The 17,599-nt window shown below is 37.3% G+C and overlaps 1 protein-coding gene across 1 annotated transcript; it reads left to right on the top strand.

Annotated features, from left to right (window-relative positions):
* The first annotated feature begins 4,118 nt into the window (after positions 1–4,118).
* On the top strand, positions 4,119–7,820 carry LOC142177973 (uncharacterized). Its single transcript, XM_075247182.1, has 3 exons — positions 4,119–4,733; positions 6,043–6,264; positions 7,710–7,820. Exons 1-3 carry the CDS (start codon positions 4,119–4,121, stop codon positions 7,818–7,820), a joined length of 948 nt encoding a protein of 315 aa, XP_075103283.1.
* The last annotated feature ends 9,779 nt before the right edge of the window (positions 7,821–17,599 follow it).

The raw sequence follows: 17,599 nt of genomic DNA, 5'->3' as shown, positions 1-17,599 counted from the left end.
TCTTTAAATAAGAAAGATAGAATATGTATTCACTAGGCAACTACTACAAAACTTTTCAAGTAGGATTCGAACATGCAACCAATTAGTTAATAACCTACTCTAGTATTCTTGTATAATTGAGGTATTCTGGATTCATCATTATTTTTCTGAAATAAAATGATACTACTACTATTTATTTGGGTTTTATCACTGATAATATGCAGCTCTAAGAGCCTGTTTGGCCGTGAAATGTTTTTTACCTTTTCTTGAAAATTTTACTTTTTTCGAAATTAGTATTTGGCCATAAAATTTTAAATTTTCACTTGAGGATGAATTTTGAAATTTTTCGAAAATTTAAAAATATAGATTCAACCTTTAAATATTGCTTAAAGGTTGAATCTATATTTATTGCTCAAAGTTATTGCTCTTCCAACTTTTTTTTTCTAAAATCAATCCATATCGTATGTTCTTGAAAATTTTGTAATAACCAATAATTTTTTTTATATACTAATTTAGTTAAGAGTTTTAAAATTTATTTAAATGATTAATGGGCCTAATTTATAATTATATCTGATGGTTGGATAATAAAGCAATTGGGACAAAATATATGGTAAACGTTAGAGCTAGGCCCATACATATATTTTTATCTGGTGGCCCACATGTCAAAACCTAATATACAGAGTAAGGGAAATTGTGGTCTTGATTAATACAAAGAAAAGAAAAGTACACGGCAAATAGAAATTTTTGGAGAACTGACGAAGCAATTGTGGGGGGAATCTCAAGCCTAAACTTGTGAGGAGTATTTGGTGAGAAAGAAATCCAAGTGTTCAGGTAATATACTATATCCCTACAGTATAAATTATTGATGGCTTAATAATGAATCAAATGATTGGTACAATTGAAACCTATGGAAAACTATATTGATGGTGTTGTTTCGTGGGTTTAGTGTCAGGATACTAGTTATTAACTAAAGATGGGAGATTGAATTTGCAGAAAGTGATTATTATCTTTACCTAAATCATGATTAGATTACAGCGATTATGCAATAATGAGTTCAAGAATTTAAAGTGAGAATGTGTATTGCTTTGTATATTGAAATCTATTTTAACAGTACCTAATTCTAATTTTTGGTATTAAACGTATGACATGTAGGAATTTAATCATGATTTCCATGATCATGAGTAATTATATTCAAGAATTGGCAATGTTGTAGGAATTGTAATGATGAGGTTAGGAAGATTAAGAATCATGTGTAATGCATTCCGTAGACAAACACTGTTTCGGCTATTTTGGATGACGATTTACTATGTACATATTCTTATTAATTACACTAGGGATTGACTTTGATTTTGGATTGCCTTAAGATCATGAGAATCTTACACATAGACTAATTAGGATGTGTTATTCCATATTTTGAATAGATTAAGGCCATTTGGTTGGTGTTCTAGGCGTGGCAAGGTTGGAGAACTTTCCGTTAATGAGGTAAGTGAGACTTTATGCTTTGATACTTGCTTCTCTGCAACCCATTTTGAAAGTGTATTTTCTCTGCCTGATCCATGTGTTGGGACAAGCGTACGCTTGGTAGAATTGGTGGTCTCGCACTAGCTGCAAATATATTATATAAGTTATTTGATAGTGTAATACGGCTGTGCGCCATGATGTTGAGTTTGATACGGCTGTACGCCATGACGTTGAGTTTGATACGGCTGTGCGCCATGATATTGAGTTTGATACGGCTGTGCGCCATGATGTTGAGTTTGATACGGCTGTGCGCCATGATGTCGAGTTTGATACGGCTGTGTGCCATGATGTTGGAGCATTGTGGTGTCGTTGTGGACTCGTAGTGTGTTGGTATATTTCTTTCACTGCAATTATGATAAGTCCTTAGTGGGTATCCTTGTTGGTTAATTCTTAATAACTTTGTTGATACACATATATTGAGTTATTGTATAATTATCATATTTATTACATCATTTGTGTTGTAATGTGTTTATATTTTCTAACACTTGTTCCAGAGGTATTTAAAGTGGCGGGTCGAGGATCTTACTGGGTTATATTTACGTATAACTCACTCCTTACTTGTATCTCTATGCAGATACCATTGCAAGAGATAGAGCTAGTGGTTGACGAGTCTGTTCGAGTGGATCCTATTGCTGAGGTGAGCCATCGCATCGTTCGTGGAGGCTTTCATTTCAGACTTGCTTAGTTCGTGTTAGTTATTTCTTTCTTTCTTTTCGGGTTTGCAAACCCATCAATAAAACTCATATTACTCTGTTAGATGTTCCATGGTCTCAGTGTGGGATTTGGGCTAGAATTTTTTTATTTAAGTGATTGTTGGTTTTTCTACCAATTGACTAAGGTATTGAGCGATAATTATTACCTATTTAGTTATTAATAATACTTTAGGCCTGCACTTTTTCTCTCAGTGTTTGTGTAAATGGTTAAACGTTAGAGGAAGGGGTTCGCCTGGCAGGTGGTGTTAGCTGGGTGCCAGTCACGTCTAGGGAGTAGTTTGGGATGTGACAAAGTTGGTATCAGAGCCTAGGTCTTAAGTCCAGGGTCATGGAGCAGTGTTTAGTAGAGTCTTATTCATGGGTATGTAGGCGCCCATACTTATGATCTTGAGGCTGCTAAGCATTTAGGGTATTTCCCTTCTTTCATTCCTTGATCGTGCGTTGAGATAACATGAGTTTGACTTCGGATTGTTTATTTCGCAGATGGCTAGGACACGCACACCTTCATCTGCTAGATGTGGTGCTAGACAGGGTACTACTCGAGGTAGTGGTCAAGTTGGGGCTCATCAAACTAGAGCTCAGACTAGTAGACAGGCCGCTCCTCAACCAGAAGTTGTAAACATGGGTCAGTCCCAAGCTACTATGCCAAATCGAGTGCAAGAACAAATGGTTCAGGATGCTCTACCATCGGTCCCAATTGATGTGCCTACGGTTACCTTACCTGCAGATGCAGTGGTGAGGTTGTTGAATGTGTTGGAGGCATTAGTGCCTACTCAGGGTGGACTTCCAGCTCCCCAGACTACTTCGCAGGCGCAAACACAAGTTCAGCTGAATGTTGCAGCTCCTCAAATATCCCCTTAGCAGGTCGTTCAACTAGTTGCAAATATAGGGCAGTCTAAGGATCTTAAGAATTTCATAGATCTTAAGCCACCAGAGTTCAATGCTACATAGGCTTCTATTGAGCCCCAGAAGTTCATTCAGCGTTGTGAGAAGATACTATCTACTTTGGGGCTGAAGGAGACTCGAGGGGTGGAATTTGCCACTTTTCTATTTTCAGGATCTGCAGAGTCATGGTGGAATTTAGTTCAGAGAGGTAGACGAGTAGGTTTGTCACCTATTACTTGGTCAGAGTTTTCAGCTATGTTTATGGATAGGTTCGTTCCACTGAGCAAGCGAGACGACATGAGACGTCAGTTCGAGCAACTACGCCAGGGCAGTATGACACTTACAAAATATGAGGCTAATATCACTGACTTAGCCAGTTATGCACCTTTTCTAGTTGCAGATGAGCATGAGAAGGTGAGGAGGTTCGTGGATGGGCTTGACCATCGTTATCGGGGTCCTGTGGTTAGGGATGTTCGAGGTGGTTCGTACGAAGAGGTAGTGGATACTGCTCTCCGTTATGAGTCTTATCAAGAGAGAGATAGGACCGAGCGAGAAAGCAAAAGGGCTCGTAGTGCAGGCGGGTTTAGTGGAGTTCCATCTGGGAGAAAAAGTGGCTTTAATCATGGGCAGTCCAGACCTACTCAGTCAGAGTCAGTGGTGCAGTCTTCTAGGAGTACTTATCCTGCTAGACAGGGGCAGCAACAGACACAAAGGAAGGATAATAACTCATATCAGTTAGGTCAACATCGTAGGTGTTCGAATTGTGGTAGAAATCACAGTGGTCGTTGTTTTGGAACAGATAGGGCTTGTTTTACTTGTGGTCAAAAAGGACATATTGCTAAGTATTGTCCTAGAGGATATTCTGCTACTAGCCATGCTACTCCACAGCCGCAAAGAACGTTTACAGGTACACAAACTCAGACTCAGCCAGCTAGAGCCGCTCCGCAGGTTGCTCGTGCACATAGTCGATAGGGTACACAGACTGCTAAGGGAGCGGGTGGACCTCCGAGATTCTTTGTTATGGCCAGACAAGATGCCGAGGCATCTAATGCAGTCATCACAGGTATTATCACTATCGGTTCTTATGGAGCTTACGCTCTTATTGATCCTGGTTCTACGTATTCATATGTATCTCCATCTTTTTCCATATACTTAGAGCGAGGAATTGAGTCTCTTAATGTGCCTTATATTGTGGTGACCCCAGTGGGGGAGACTATATCTATGGATAGAGTCTATAGAGAATGTGTGATATTTATTCAAGGCAGGGACACCGTAGTCGATCTACTAGTATTGCCTATGTCTGACCTTGATGTAATTATGGGTATGCATTGGTTAGCTTCATGTTATGCTTCAGTTGATTGTCATTCCAAGCTTATACGTTTTGACTTTCCTGGAGAACCATGTTTAGTGTGGAAAGGCATAACTCCTCTGACTCGGGGAAAGATAATATCATATGTAAAAGCACGTCGAATGATTAATAATGGGTGCTTGGGTTTTATTGCTACCGTTCATGATACGCGTTTGGAGGATGTTACTATTGATAATGTTCCAGTGGTTCGAGAATTTGCTGATGTATTTCCAGAAGATTTACCCGGGCCGCCTCCGACAAGAGAAATTGAGTTCAGTATTGATTTGGTGCCAGGAACTCAACCTATCTCTATTCCTCCATACTGTATGGCTCCAGCGGAGTTGAGAGAATTAAAGGTTCAACTTCAAGAGCTACTTGATAAGGGATTGATCAGGCCTAGTGTGTCACCTTGGGGTGCACCTGTGTTATTTGTTAAAAAGAAAGATGGCACGATGAGAATGTGTATTGATTACAGGCAGCTGAATAAGGCGACGATCAAGAATAAATATCAATTACCACGTATTGATGATTTATTCGACCAGCTACAGGGTGCAACTCACTTTTCAAAGATTGACCTGAGATCATGTTACCATCAGCTGAGAATTAAGACCGAGGATATATCCAAGACAGCGTTTCGGACCAGGTACGGGCATTTTGAATTTTTGGTGATGTCCTTTGGGCTTACTAATGCCCCCGCAACATTTATGGACCTCATGAATCGGGTGTTCAAGCCATTCCTAGATCATTTTGTGATTGTATTTATTGATGACATTTTGGTCTACTCTCGAAGTGAGGCAGAACATGAACAACACTTGAGAGTTGTGCTACAGACACTTAGGGAGCGAACGCTTTATGCCAAGTTCTCAAAGTGTGAATTTTGGTTGGATACAGTTTCCTTTTTGGGACATGTGGTGTCACGAGATGGGATTCAAGTTGATCCAAAGAAGATAGAGGCAGTTCGATTGGCCTCGACCCACTACTCCTACAGAGATACGTAGTTTCTTAGGCCTAGCAGGATATTATAGAAGGTTTGTTGAGGGTTTCTCAAAGATAGCCACTCCATTGACTCGATTAACTCAGAAAGGTGTTGCATTTTAGTGGTCGAATGAGTGTGAAGAAAGTTTTCAGAAATTGAAGGTCGCGTTGACTACGGCTCCAATTTTGACACTCCCTACAGGTGCAGGTTTTTTTACTATTTATTGTGATGTGTCTCGAGTCGATTTGGGTTGTGTGCTGATGCAGAATGGCAAAGTAGTAGCTTATGCTTCTCGACATCTAAAGAACCATGAAAAGAATTATCCAACTCATGACTTGGAATTGGCTGCAATCGTATTTGCACTTAAAATCTGGCGTCACTATCTTTATGGTGAGCCATGTGAAATCTATACTGATCACAAGAGTCTGCAATATATATTCAAGCAAAGAGATCTGAATCTGAGGCAAAGACGGTGGTTAGAGTTACTTAAAGATTATGATCTTACTATTTTATATCATCCCGGAAAGGCGAATGTGGTGGCAGACGCCTTGAGTAGAAAGTCTATGGGTAGCTTGGCCCGATTTACTGCTGAAGAACGACCTATGGTTATGGATATTCAGGCGTTGGCCAATCGGGGAGTGCGTATTGATCATACATTGCCGGGCAGATTACTTGCGGGTTTGGTAGCACAATCATCCTTGGTTGGACAGGTCAAGGCTCTTCAATTTGAAGATCCCCATCTTGCTAAACTTCGAGATCGAGTGCAGAATGGGGATGTTAAGTCATTTGCTATTGACAGTGAAGGTGTGTTACGTCGAAATGGTAGATTGTGTATCCCCATGGTAGGTGATGTGAAACAGTTGATTCTCGAAGAGGCTCATAACTTCCGCTACTCTATTCATCCAGGTGCTACTAAAAGTACACGGCAAATAGAAATTTTTGGAGAACTGACGAAGCAATTGTGGGGGGAATCTCAAGCCTAAACTTGTGAGGAGTATTTGGTGAGAAAGAAATCCAAGTGTAATATATAATATACCTACAGTATAAATTATTGATGGCTTAATAATGAATCAAATGATTGGTACAATTGAAACCTATGGAAAACTATATTGATGGTGTTGTTTCGTGGGTTTAGTGTCAGGATACTAGTTATTAACTAAAGATGGGAGATTGAATTTGCAGAAAGTGGTTATTATCTTTACCTAAATCATGATTAGATTACAGCGATTATGCAATAATGAGTTCAAGAATTTAAAGTGAGAATGTATATTGCTTTGTATGTTGAAATCTATTTTAACAGTACCTAATTCTAATTTTTGGTATTAAACGTATGACATGTAGGAATTTAATCATGATTTCCATGATCATGAGTAATTATATTCAAGAATTGACAATGTTCTAGGAATTGTAATGATGAGGTTAGGAAGATTAAGAATCATATGTAATGCATTCCGTAGACAAACACTGTTTCGACTATTTTGGATGACGATTTACTATGTACATATTCTTATTAATTACACTGGGGATTGACTTTGATTTTGGATTGCCTTAAGATCATGAGAATCTTACACATAGACTAATTAGGATGTGTTATTCTATATTTTGAATAGATTGAGGCTATTTGGTTGGTGTTCTAGGCGTGGCAAGGTTGGAGAACTTTCCGTTAATGAGGTAAGTGAGACTTTATGCTTTGATACTTGCTTCTCTGAAACCCATTTTGAAAGTGTATTTTCTCTGCCTGATCCATGTGTTGGGACAAGCGTACTCTTGGTAGAATTGGTGGTCTCAGACTAGCTGCAAATATATTATTTTATAAGTTATTTGATAGTGTAATACGGCTGTGCGCCATGATGTTGAGTTTGATACGGCTGTGCGCCATGACGTTGAGTTTGATACGGCTGTGCGCCATGATATTGAGTTTGATACGGCTGTGCGCCATGATGTTGAGTTTGATAAGGCTGTGCGCCATGATGTCGAGTTTGATACGGCTGTGGGCCATGATGTTGGGGCGTTGTGGTGTCGTTGTGGACTCGTGGTGTGTTGGTATATTTCTTTCACTGCAATTATGATAAGTCCTTAGTGGGTATCCTTGTCGGTTAATTCTTAATAACTTTGTTGATACACATATATTGAGTTATTGTATAATTATCATATTTATTACATCATTCGTGTTGTAGTGTGTTTATATTTTCTAACACTTGTTCCAGAGGTATTTAAAGTGGCGGGTCGAGGATCTTACTAGGTTATATTTACGTATAACTCACTCCTTACTTGTATCTCTATGCAGATACCATTGCAGGAGATAGAGCTAGTGGCTGACGAGTCTGTTCGAGTGGATCCTATTGCTGAGGTGAGCCACCGCATCGTTCGTGGAGGATTTCATTTCAGACTTGCTTAGTTCGTGTTAGTTATTTCTTTCTTTCTTTTCGGGTTTGCAAACCCATCAATAAAACTCATATTACTCTGTTAGATGTTCCATGGTCTTAGTGTGGGATTTGGGCTAGAATTTTTTTATTTAAGTAATTGTTGGTTTTTCTACCAATTGACTAAAGTATTGAGCGATAATCATTACATATTTAGTTATTAATAATACTTTAGGCCTGCACGTTTTCTCTCAGTATTTGTGTAAATGGTTAAACGTTAGAGGAAGGGGTTCGCCTGGCAGGTGGTGTTAGCTGGGTGCCAGTCACGTCTAGGGAGTAGTTTGGGATGTGACAAAGTTGGTATCAGAGCCTAGGTCTTAAGTCGATCGACCGAAGATGTTTGAAAATTGAATTGGATGTTAATAGAAAATACTGGACGTTCCAGACAAAATAACGAGTAAAAGTATACTCTAAAGTACTTCCTTGTGTGTATTATTTTTTTCTTTTTAATTTGTTTCAAAACAATTATTTTTTATATATTTAATAACTCTTTAACTCTAATATTTCACATGATATATTACAAAGACAATAACAAAGGTATTTTAATATTTAACACATAATTTTAATTTATGACCACTAAACAAATATAGAAATAGCATTAGTGCGGGATGGATTTCCTCCCATGTAGTTCTGGCTAAACTAAAATATGACTTGCTTTTTAAAATTTGTTTCCAATTAAATTAAGATTATAAATTTAAACGGAAAGAATAGTATTATTGATAAAACACCTATTTTCGAGTTTAAGAAACTTTATCTTATTTTAACGCTCAAATTTGGAAGGCATTTTAACTAAACCAAGGGATGATCACGCAATATCTTTGTTACAGAAATCCCACTTAAAGTAATATAAATCACATTTCTGTGGGATGTGTGCTTCCCCATATCTCATTTCTTTAGGATGTAAAACGCACTATTATAATGCGCTTTCCCACAATACAATATTTTTACGTTTTTCCACGGCAAAATATTTCCATTTCTTTGGGACTAAGCATACATGATGTAAAATGCAGTATAATATCGCGTTTTAGGTAGAAAAGTAACTTTTTTAAAAAGCTGTAGAAACATGTTTTGAGTCCAAAAACTTGCCATTTAGGTTTCCTATTTTCATTTTAGTCCCTAGGTCCTTGCTCGCGTCTTATGTATTGAGCTTCGCCTATTTCATAGCCTATGAATGAAAATTTTGTCTTTAGTTTACTTTAGCTTCATAGCTTAGCATGGCGGGTCTAAAGAAGGATACGGATAGGCTTAAGAATTAATGGGGTGCGATAATTAGGTATGTCTTTGCTTCAGTTTACCGAGAATCAGGGGCAGATCTATATAGATAAGAAGGAGTGGTCAGCCACCCGGTTGCTCAGGTAGAATTTCATTGTATACTGATATTTCATGCAAAAGAACATAGATAAAGAATGAGTGGAACCCTGGGTAACAACAGTGGTTGCGGGTGCCATGGTTGAGGGCCAGCTTTTCAGGCACAAGACCTGTGATCGACACTCATTTCACGCTTTTAGCATTCCAGTTTTACTTACCCTCTTTGACCCCACTTTGCCCCCTTTTTATCTGTTTTTTTCTTAATTTCTTTTACTTTTTTTCACCTTTGTAACTCTCAAAATTTTATTTGAATTTGATTTTGGTTATTTTTCTTTTTTATCCATCTAATTTATTTTTTCCTTTATCTAAACAATAACAATAATAACTCAACATAATCCCACAACTAGGGTTTGAGAAGGGTAGAATGTACGCAATTTTACCCCTACCCTGGAAGGGCAGACACATCGGCTAAAGAAGGTGAAATAAAAAACTTTGTAAAGCAAACTGAATTAATTTCAAAATGGATCGAATCAAAAGGAAACGAATTAATACAAAAACGAGTCGATCAAATATACATCCCAATTTAGTCCCTTTGACTAGTGATAAGTTTAAAGTAAATCTGGTGGCACTCTCAATCATCGAATCCTGGATCCGCCTCTGCCGAGAACATGACCCTCGATAGAAAAGTACGGAGGACGAGTATTAGGGTTGTAGGTTGACAAATAGTCGCATGTCTCTCCTAGACTTGTCAGTAAAACTAGTCACGTTGTATGTGTTTATTCCTCGTTCGTTATCGCTATATATAGTGTTATTCGTTTTCATTAATATATTACCTTGTTGTTATTGTTTGTTGTTTTAGTTCACCGTTCCTTGAGCCGATGGTCTATCGAAAATAGTCTCTCTATCTTTGCAAGGTAGGGGTAAGATTTGCATACACACTACCCTCCCCCAGGGACGGAGCTAAAGCTTCCGAACGGGTTCCACGAACCGAATATCTTTGGTCCAAATTCTATATTTGCCTTTAAAAAATTATTGAATATGTACAAATTATTAATTTAGAACCCAAATTTAGAAGGAATATAATCCCAAAACCCTTAACTTCAAATTCTGGCTCCGCCTCTGTCCTCACATACCCCACTTGTGGGATTACGTTGGGTTGTTGTTGTTTCTTTTTAGGTTAGCAGTAGAATTTCTTCCTTTCTTCTTCAATTCTACAACTTTTGTATCAGATTTTGTGATGGTGGTTCGGTCGAACTCTATAGGTCGAAGAAAAAGAAATTAAACCAACTTGAAAATGGCGGACCGAAAAGGAGTTTGAAATCTACTCCTAAAGAAGTGATTTGTTATTCAAACATGAAGGTTGACAGTTGAGTTTAGAGGGTGAGTTGTCATGGAAAAACTAGTAGGATCTTGTGATATAGCAGTAAAAGAAAAATTAGCACCTGGACATGCGACAAGAATGGAAATGGTGGAAGATACAAGGGAAAGAGAAGGTATGGGGAAGGGTGGTGAGGTGGCATGCCATGTGTATCCACCTCACCCAAATGTCAGGCCAGGTAGGATTTTAATGGGTGGGTCCTTGCCACTGTGGATTTCCGTTAAAAAATAGGGGGATATATGATAAGTTTAGTAACGGCAAGGTATTTTTGTTCGTAAAGTATAACTAAGGTTAAATATAGACAATATTCTAAAGTAGAAGGGTATTTTGACCCTTGACCCTTTCTCTTTTATATGAAAAATGACTAAATTTCAATTATTTTTAAAATTATGGCTATTTTTCCATTACCACTTATAAATTTTACTATTTTTTATTTTCAGTAGGATTCATTGACAGTCTTCGAAGAAAGCCCCGTCCATTGAGCCCGTCTGTGGGCCAAAACTAGAAGAAGGATTCAAGGCCACATGAAGAGAAAAAAGATTTTACATAAATAGCCAGTCAAATATATATACACACATTTTACACATGGATATAGGTATGTTATATATCCTCTGGTTACTTTTAGTTTAAGGGACCGGGTGAAAGGTTATTTAGGTTAATTCTCAATTTTAGGTTATCGCTCTTTCTATATAATTGATTGTGGTTCCATTATTGTCTTTTGAGCATGCCATAATCGTAAGAATATCTATTTATACTATCAATTATCTTTTCTTTAAACGTAACACTTAATTAATACTCTAATAATTAGACTGATTAAAGAAGATTTAATTCTTATTTTCTAAAAGGCTAAATATAAAAGACTAATATTTGAGACGGGAAGGAGTGTAAAATTAGATCCAAGTTGCTCGTTGGTCTATTATTCTACACTTTAAAGCCACCTATAGAAAGGGTTACGCCTGGACTAGTGTTTTAGCGCAAAGGAAAAGCTATATAAAATCAGAATATAGGAGGAAACCTGTATACGGTTAAAATCGGGCTTTCCTAATTTTGTATGGCTGATCGAAACCAAGGCTCGGTCGTAGATTGCTAAGCTCATGAAATCAATGACCGACCAAGATCGAGACCGAAGAGGGATAGAGATTGAGCGAGATCGAAGGAAGCATGCTAAGTGGAATAACATAAAGCCAAGATATTCGTAATTAGACAAGGATCGTGGCGGAAATCTCGACACGTATCAAGTCGAGACCGGTTATTTAGCCAATCATGGGATTTCTTCTATATTTAGAATTGTACCATAAGTGAAATTCCTCCATTATATAAAGGGATTCTAATTAATTTGTAATCAGAATATTCACGCATAACAAATCAATACATTATATTTTCTCTCTTAAGCTCTGTTGTTCAGTTCATACTTTTCATTAGCATACACTGTTGGTTCGAGAACAATCTAGATTGAAGGTCATAACCGCTTATTATATTGGTTTGATTTATTTTACAATTAATTTCTAACATTAATTCTTATATTTCTCAGTTTGTGCTAAGTAAAATTATATATTCTTAAAACCACTTATAAGTTTAATTGTTATCCAATTTTAAGGTAAACAAAACCAATCAACTCTTTTCTAAGTCAATAATTGAAGTGTGTGATATATCATTTAAATTGTAACTCTACACTTGTTTAGTTAGGTAGTCATTTGTACTGAATTTATAAACTTTAAAGATATCACAACTTTAATTAATCCCCGAAAAGCAAAAGAGAGTAGATGGAATTATAGCACACCGTAATAACTCCTTGTTAGACTTCAAATATTTTAAATTTTAATTAAGAAAACTAATTAATTAATGCCGTTAATTAGATCGATTGATTTAAAAGATACAACTCTTGTGTAAAGAGGAACAAAGTCAAACAAGAACGTGTTAGTAGACAGCACTCCAATCAGCTGGTTGGTATGCATGCATATCTCACTGTAATGCTCTGTTCTTAGTCCGGCCTAATTATTCTTATAGTCAACATAAACTATTGTTTTCATGTTGATCCCTTGTATTGAGCTTTTATTTCTTTTTTAATTTGAATTTTGTTTCGCTCAAAAGATATTGGAACCTTTTTGAATAAATCAATTCAAGAGAATGAAGCGGTAAAGAAAGATGCATTAAGTATTATTAAGTAGCAATAAAATATAAATAAAGGAAAAGAGTCACCCAATCTTGAGTGAGGTGAATCCTCTTTCATTTGATAAAGATAAATGATAGACAAATGTAAGAACCGTAGGACCCTTTTTGGATCTCCTCTAGGTGTGGGATCACAGATCTTCTAATCTCTTTAACGAGGAGTGTTTGCAAGGGGGGGGGGGGGGCTTTGGGGAAGTTCTTCCCTCCTATTTATAAGGGAGTATCCATAGAAAATCCTAAAAAAAAGTACAATATAGAGGAAATATTCTGTAGAATATTCCTTTGAGTATTCCAAAGCAAATTTGGCCTTATTGATGAGTGTCCGACCTCGGCCTATTCGACATTGGCCTTATTGATGACTGTCCGACCTCGGCCTGTCCGTTCTCGGCCAATTGATGACTGTCCGACCTCGGTCTGTCCGTTCTCGGCCAATTGATGATTGTCCAACCTCGACCTGTCCGTTCTCGACCTTATATCTTCGCGTGCCGAATTTTTCTGATCTAATTTTGACCCATAAATATTTCAGCTATAAACTTTTTGTTTTGTTTTCCTTGAAGTCGGAGCCAACATTTTCAGTAGACACGCAAAGAAAGTAAGAGCTTTAATATCTAATATATAAAAATCATAAATAGTAAATAAAAAACACGCAAAAAAGGTATGAGATTAAATATCTCGTAAAAAAATCACACTATTATGATAGATATAGAGTGGAGGGAGGAGGCGTTTAGAGTGGTCCTAGGCAAATTTTAATCTTCAATAGTGGAGATATCAAAGAAATGGAACTATCAAAATTTTTTACTCTGTAAATATATAAAAGTGTTGCTAGCTAGGAATTTTGTATCAGGTGATAGAGAGATGTTGTTACTATAAAAGCCTTTTAAATTAGTATTGTGATGAGCTGATTTAGTTAGCGTCCACGAGGCCATGACTAAATTCTTTGAATTACGACTTTTGGACTTGTGGACAACACCAAAATAGGCGAATTCAGGATTTAAACCTTATGGATTCAAATTTTAAGGTTTTATAGCACTGAACTCATTGTATTTTTAAAGTTATGAGTTCATATTTATTATTTTTGTAATCTTAATAGATTTTTACATATAAATTTTTGTTTCGGGTCGAAAGTTATGAGTTCAACTGAACTCAGTATTAGAACTCTACGTACGTGCCTAAAACCTATATATCTATATGGAGATCATTTCTTCAATGAGACCCAGCTCATGTTCACATATTGTAGCCGCCACCTTAGCATATTAGGAGTATTTACCAGTGCTCTCTTTTTAATTTTAATTTTTTGAGAAAATGAAGAGATTATTTCATCCAATTTTATTTTAGATAAAGCAAGAAGAGATTGCCAGTGATTTTTGTTTTTCAGCCTTTATGAATGATAGAAAAAACATGATTATTGCTAAAATAAAAATTAATTGTCTCGACATATACAAGAGAAAGAGAGATGCCACTGTTTCAGAACTTTATCGGACGATTTCGTTATTCAATCGCCAGTTAATGTTGCATATGACTTTTCTTCATAGTCGAAATTTGACCAGACACATGGGTTGATTAGTCCACACCTGTTAGGTAAATGCTGAAGTATATTTTTCTACAAAATAAAAAAAAGAAGAATATTTCTAAAGAAGGTACAGGCGGCTTACATATTCATTGTTACAGTTTGTCCCAAAACGTAATTACGTGGATTGCATCATAGATTCTTATGTTTTGATTAATAAACAATGAATTGCCATTTCATAAATAATAGGAGTAACGTATAAATTGTTATATTGTTAATAATAATACTTTAAGAATTTTTTTTAAATATATATATATTTATCTCTTATTCTAAATTCTGTCTTCGTATAAAATACAATATCCATTCCTCTCGTAATGTATGTATTGCGTAATACCCCACCAACCAAACTATGAGAGCATTATATTTTTTTTCTAATTTTTCCAACCAAACAATGTATTTATTTCGTCTTAGATTTTATGGTAGGATTATTTTTCTTATTCCCGACCAAAAGACTCCTTAATATAGAAAAATCAAAGCTCGAGGAGGTTCTGAGATCAAGACAATTACTACCATTATAGGAAAATTATGACTAAACGTAGCATGAATTAGAAAAGGATAATGACATTCGTTGAAAGATCGTCAAGTTGCAGGACCAACACATGGAGTGCGGAACCATACTATTGTTAATTTTTACTAAATAGACTAAAATAAGTATAAAAAAAAAAGTTACCAAAGTATATATAACGCCACTAATAGTGGCGCTATATAGTAACGTTAACTGTACCGTTACTGTATAGCGCCACTATTAGTGGCGTTATACTGAGAAACTTACATAGCGCCATTAATAGTGGCGCTATATGTCTTTTATCCTGACCCCACCAATAATGTCCGGGTTCAATAATTTAAATGTGTATAACGCCACTTTTTGTGGCGCTATATACAAAAAAAAAAAACGGCTAGCCATTTTCTATATAAACATCTTATAATCGCTCCAACATCATCCGGGTAAATTTATTTTTTAACTCTTCTTGCTTTCTATTGTTGTTAAATTCTCCAGCATTTTTTCATTATGTCTGAAGAACGTAGAATAAGAGTATCATTATATTGGGGGGGTGAGGTTGTGATGGAGAATAACTCTGTGGGCTACAGTTTACCTGCTAAGTGTAATGTTAAATTGCCACTTTCAATTGAGTACGAAACATTGATATCGTTGTTATGCAAAAAAATGAGTGTGAGAAAACGTTCAGTGATACTCAAAGTAACCGAAAGATATCCGTATTCCGTTACGCCGCAAGGGGTTGCTTTTTACTCAGAGTTTAACATCGACGATGATGACACTTTGAGTGATTTCTTGAGGACTCCCGATGAATGCCGGGAATTTCTTGTAATCACAATGTTGGAGATGTACGTGAAGGTCGAAGACGTTCCAAAAAATGAGGTTGTGCGTAGTAGAGATAACCCCGAGTCATCGGGTGGTTATTCTGGATCAGTTTTTGCTGGACATGTTCCATATGAAAGAATTTTTCTTGATTTAAATTTATCACCGTCGGCGAATGAGCAGCGAGAAGAGAGGTAAACTACAATTTTCATTTGTGTTAATATGTATATTTTTGCGGATTGAATAAATTTTAACGCTCATTTATTTAATAGGGGGTACCAGCCGGATATGAATTTTATAAGTGAACCATCCGGTAGTCATCATCTAACTGAAAACGTCCATCATGGAATGTCATCACATTACAACTTGTAAGTGAAAAACTACAACCATATATAAAGCATTTATTAATTTAGCAACTTATATTTTTGTTGAAATGTGCAGTGAAAACGAGCAAGTTGAACTACCCGTACTCACTCAATTGCCCGAAAACGACGTATTACATCAGGATCTGGCAGATGAACAGAGTGAGGAAGAGAACAGCGATTACGATAACAATGCCGATGAATCGGGAGATGAGACACCATTTGCTCGTGAGGATGGTGATGAAGAGGACGAGGAGGAAGAACCGGATTTGAAGAGAGCCCCTCATAGACGAAAAGTGAACGAGTATGAAGTGTCGTTTCATTCAAGGGAGATTCCTTATATTGATATCTTGCCAGCCGTGCCGGATGTGGAAGCTCTCACACGGGATTTTGATGAAATCCGGACAGCAATATGGGATGAGTCTAGACCAACGGTGCTTGCAAAGGGGATGCTTTTTCCTGATAAAGCACGCGTAAGCAGGGCTTGTAAAATGCACAATGTTAAACAGTGTCGTGAAATGCAAGTATCAGAGTCAAGTCCGACGGTATACAAGGCTATTTTCCGCAGGTGGTTTTGGCCATGTAATTGGATGTTGCGTGCGTCGAAGAAGAAAACAGGTATGTGGAAAGTGGGTAAATACATTCCCACCCACACATGCGAAATGGACACTTTCAACGGGAATCACTTCAACTTGGATATTGACTTGATATCTCTTGTACTTATTCCGCACATCGAAGCGTCCATCAGGTATAAAATTAAAGAGTGCATTACAGCAGTCTACCAGGAATATGGCCACACAATTACTAAAAGAAAGGCATATCTTGGGCGCAAAAGAGCATTTGAAATAGTCTATGGTAACTGGGATAAGTCATTTGCAGATCTGCCTAGCTACATGGGTGCACTGCAGCACTTTAACCCCGGAACAGTTATTGAATGGAAGCTTGAGCGGAGTCCGGGTAAACCAGAATATATATTCAATTACGTGTTTTGGGCGTTTAAGCCAGCAATTGATGGTTTTTCGTATTGCCGGCCCGTAATATCCATAGACGGAACTCATGTCTATGGAAAGTACGATATCAAGCTATTGATAGCCGTGGCTGTGGATGCAAATGGACAGATATTTCCTCTAGCCTTTGCTATTTGTGCAAATGAAAGCACAGAGACGTGGACAATGTTTTTGAACCACTTGAAAGAGCACGTTGTCAAACATCGTTCAGGTATTTGTCTAATATCTGATCGGCACGGGGGTATATTAAGTTCTGTGGAGAACCTTCCTGCCTGGCAAGAACCTTATGCATACCACCGTTACTGTGTGAGGCACTTTAAGGCCAATTTCAAGAAGGCACATCCCAAAAAAGATCTACATGATTTGATGTGGATGGCAGCAACAGACCACCAACAACATAAATTCCGGAGGCATATGGATTCTATCAGGCAAGAAGACGATGCAGCATATCGTTGGTTAATGCGACATGATCCTGAAAAGTGGACGTTGCATGCAGATGGTGGCAGACGCTGGGAAATTCTTACTACAAACGTGTCAGAATCCTTCAACGGGTTATTAAAGTCGGCAAGAGGATTGCCCGTCACAGCCATGGTGCGTATGTCGTTTAAGCAGATGGCGGAGAGGTTTGTACAACGGTCTGCAGCT

The sequence above is a fragment of the Nicotiana tabacum genome, chromosome 3, assembly GCF_000715075.1.
Source record: "Nicotiana tabacum cultivar K326 chromosome 3, ASM71507v2, whole genome shotgun sequence".
NCBI lineage: Eukaryota > Viridiplantae > Streptophyta > Magnoliopsida > Solanales > Solanaceae > Nicotiana > Nicotiana tabacum.
This window is presented reverse-complemented; position numbering and strand designations above follow the sequence as displayed.

Bases quoted from the DNA above. Each gene is read 5' to 3' on its own strand.
- LOC142177973 (XM_075247182.1), top strand. From the start codon at position 4,119: ATGGCCAGACAAGATGCCGAGGCATCTAATGCAGTCATCACAGGTATT. The intron at 4,734-6,042 runs GTGCCAGGAACT...ATGGATATTCAG, and splicing joins TTGAGTTCAGTATTGATTTG to GCGTTGGCCAATCGGGGAGT. The intron at 6,265-7,709 runs GTAGGTGATGTG...ATCTCTATGCAG, and splicing joins GTAGATTGTGTATCCCCATG to ATACCATTGCAGGAGATAGA.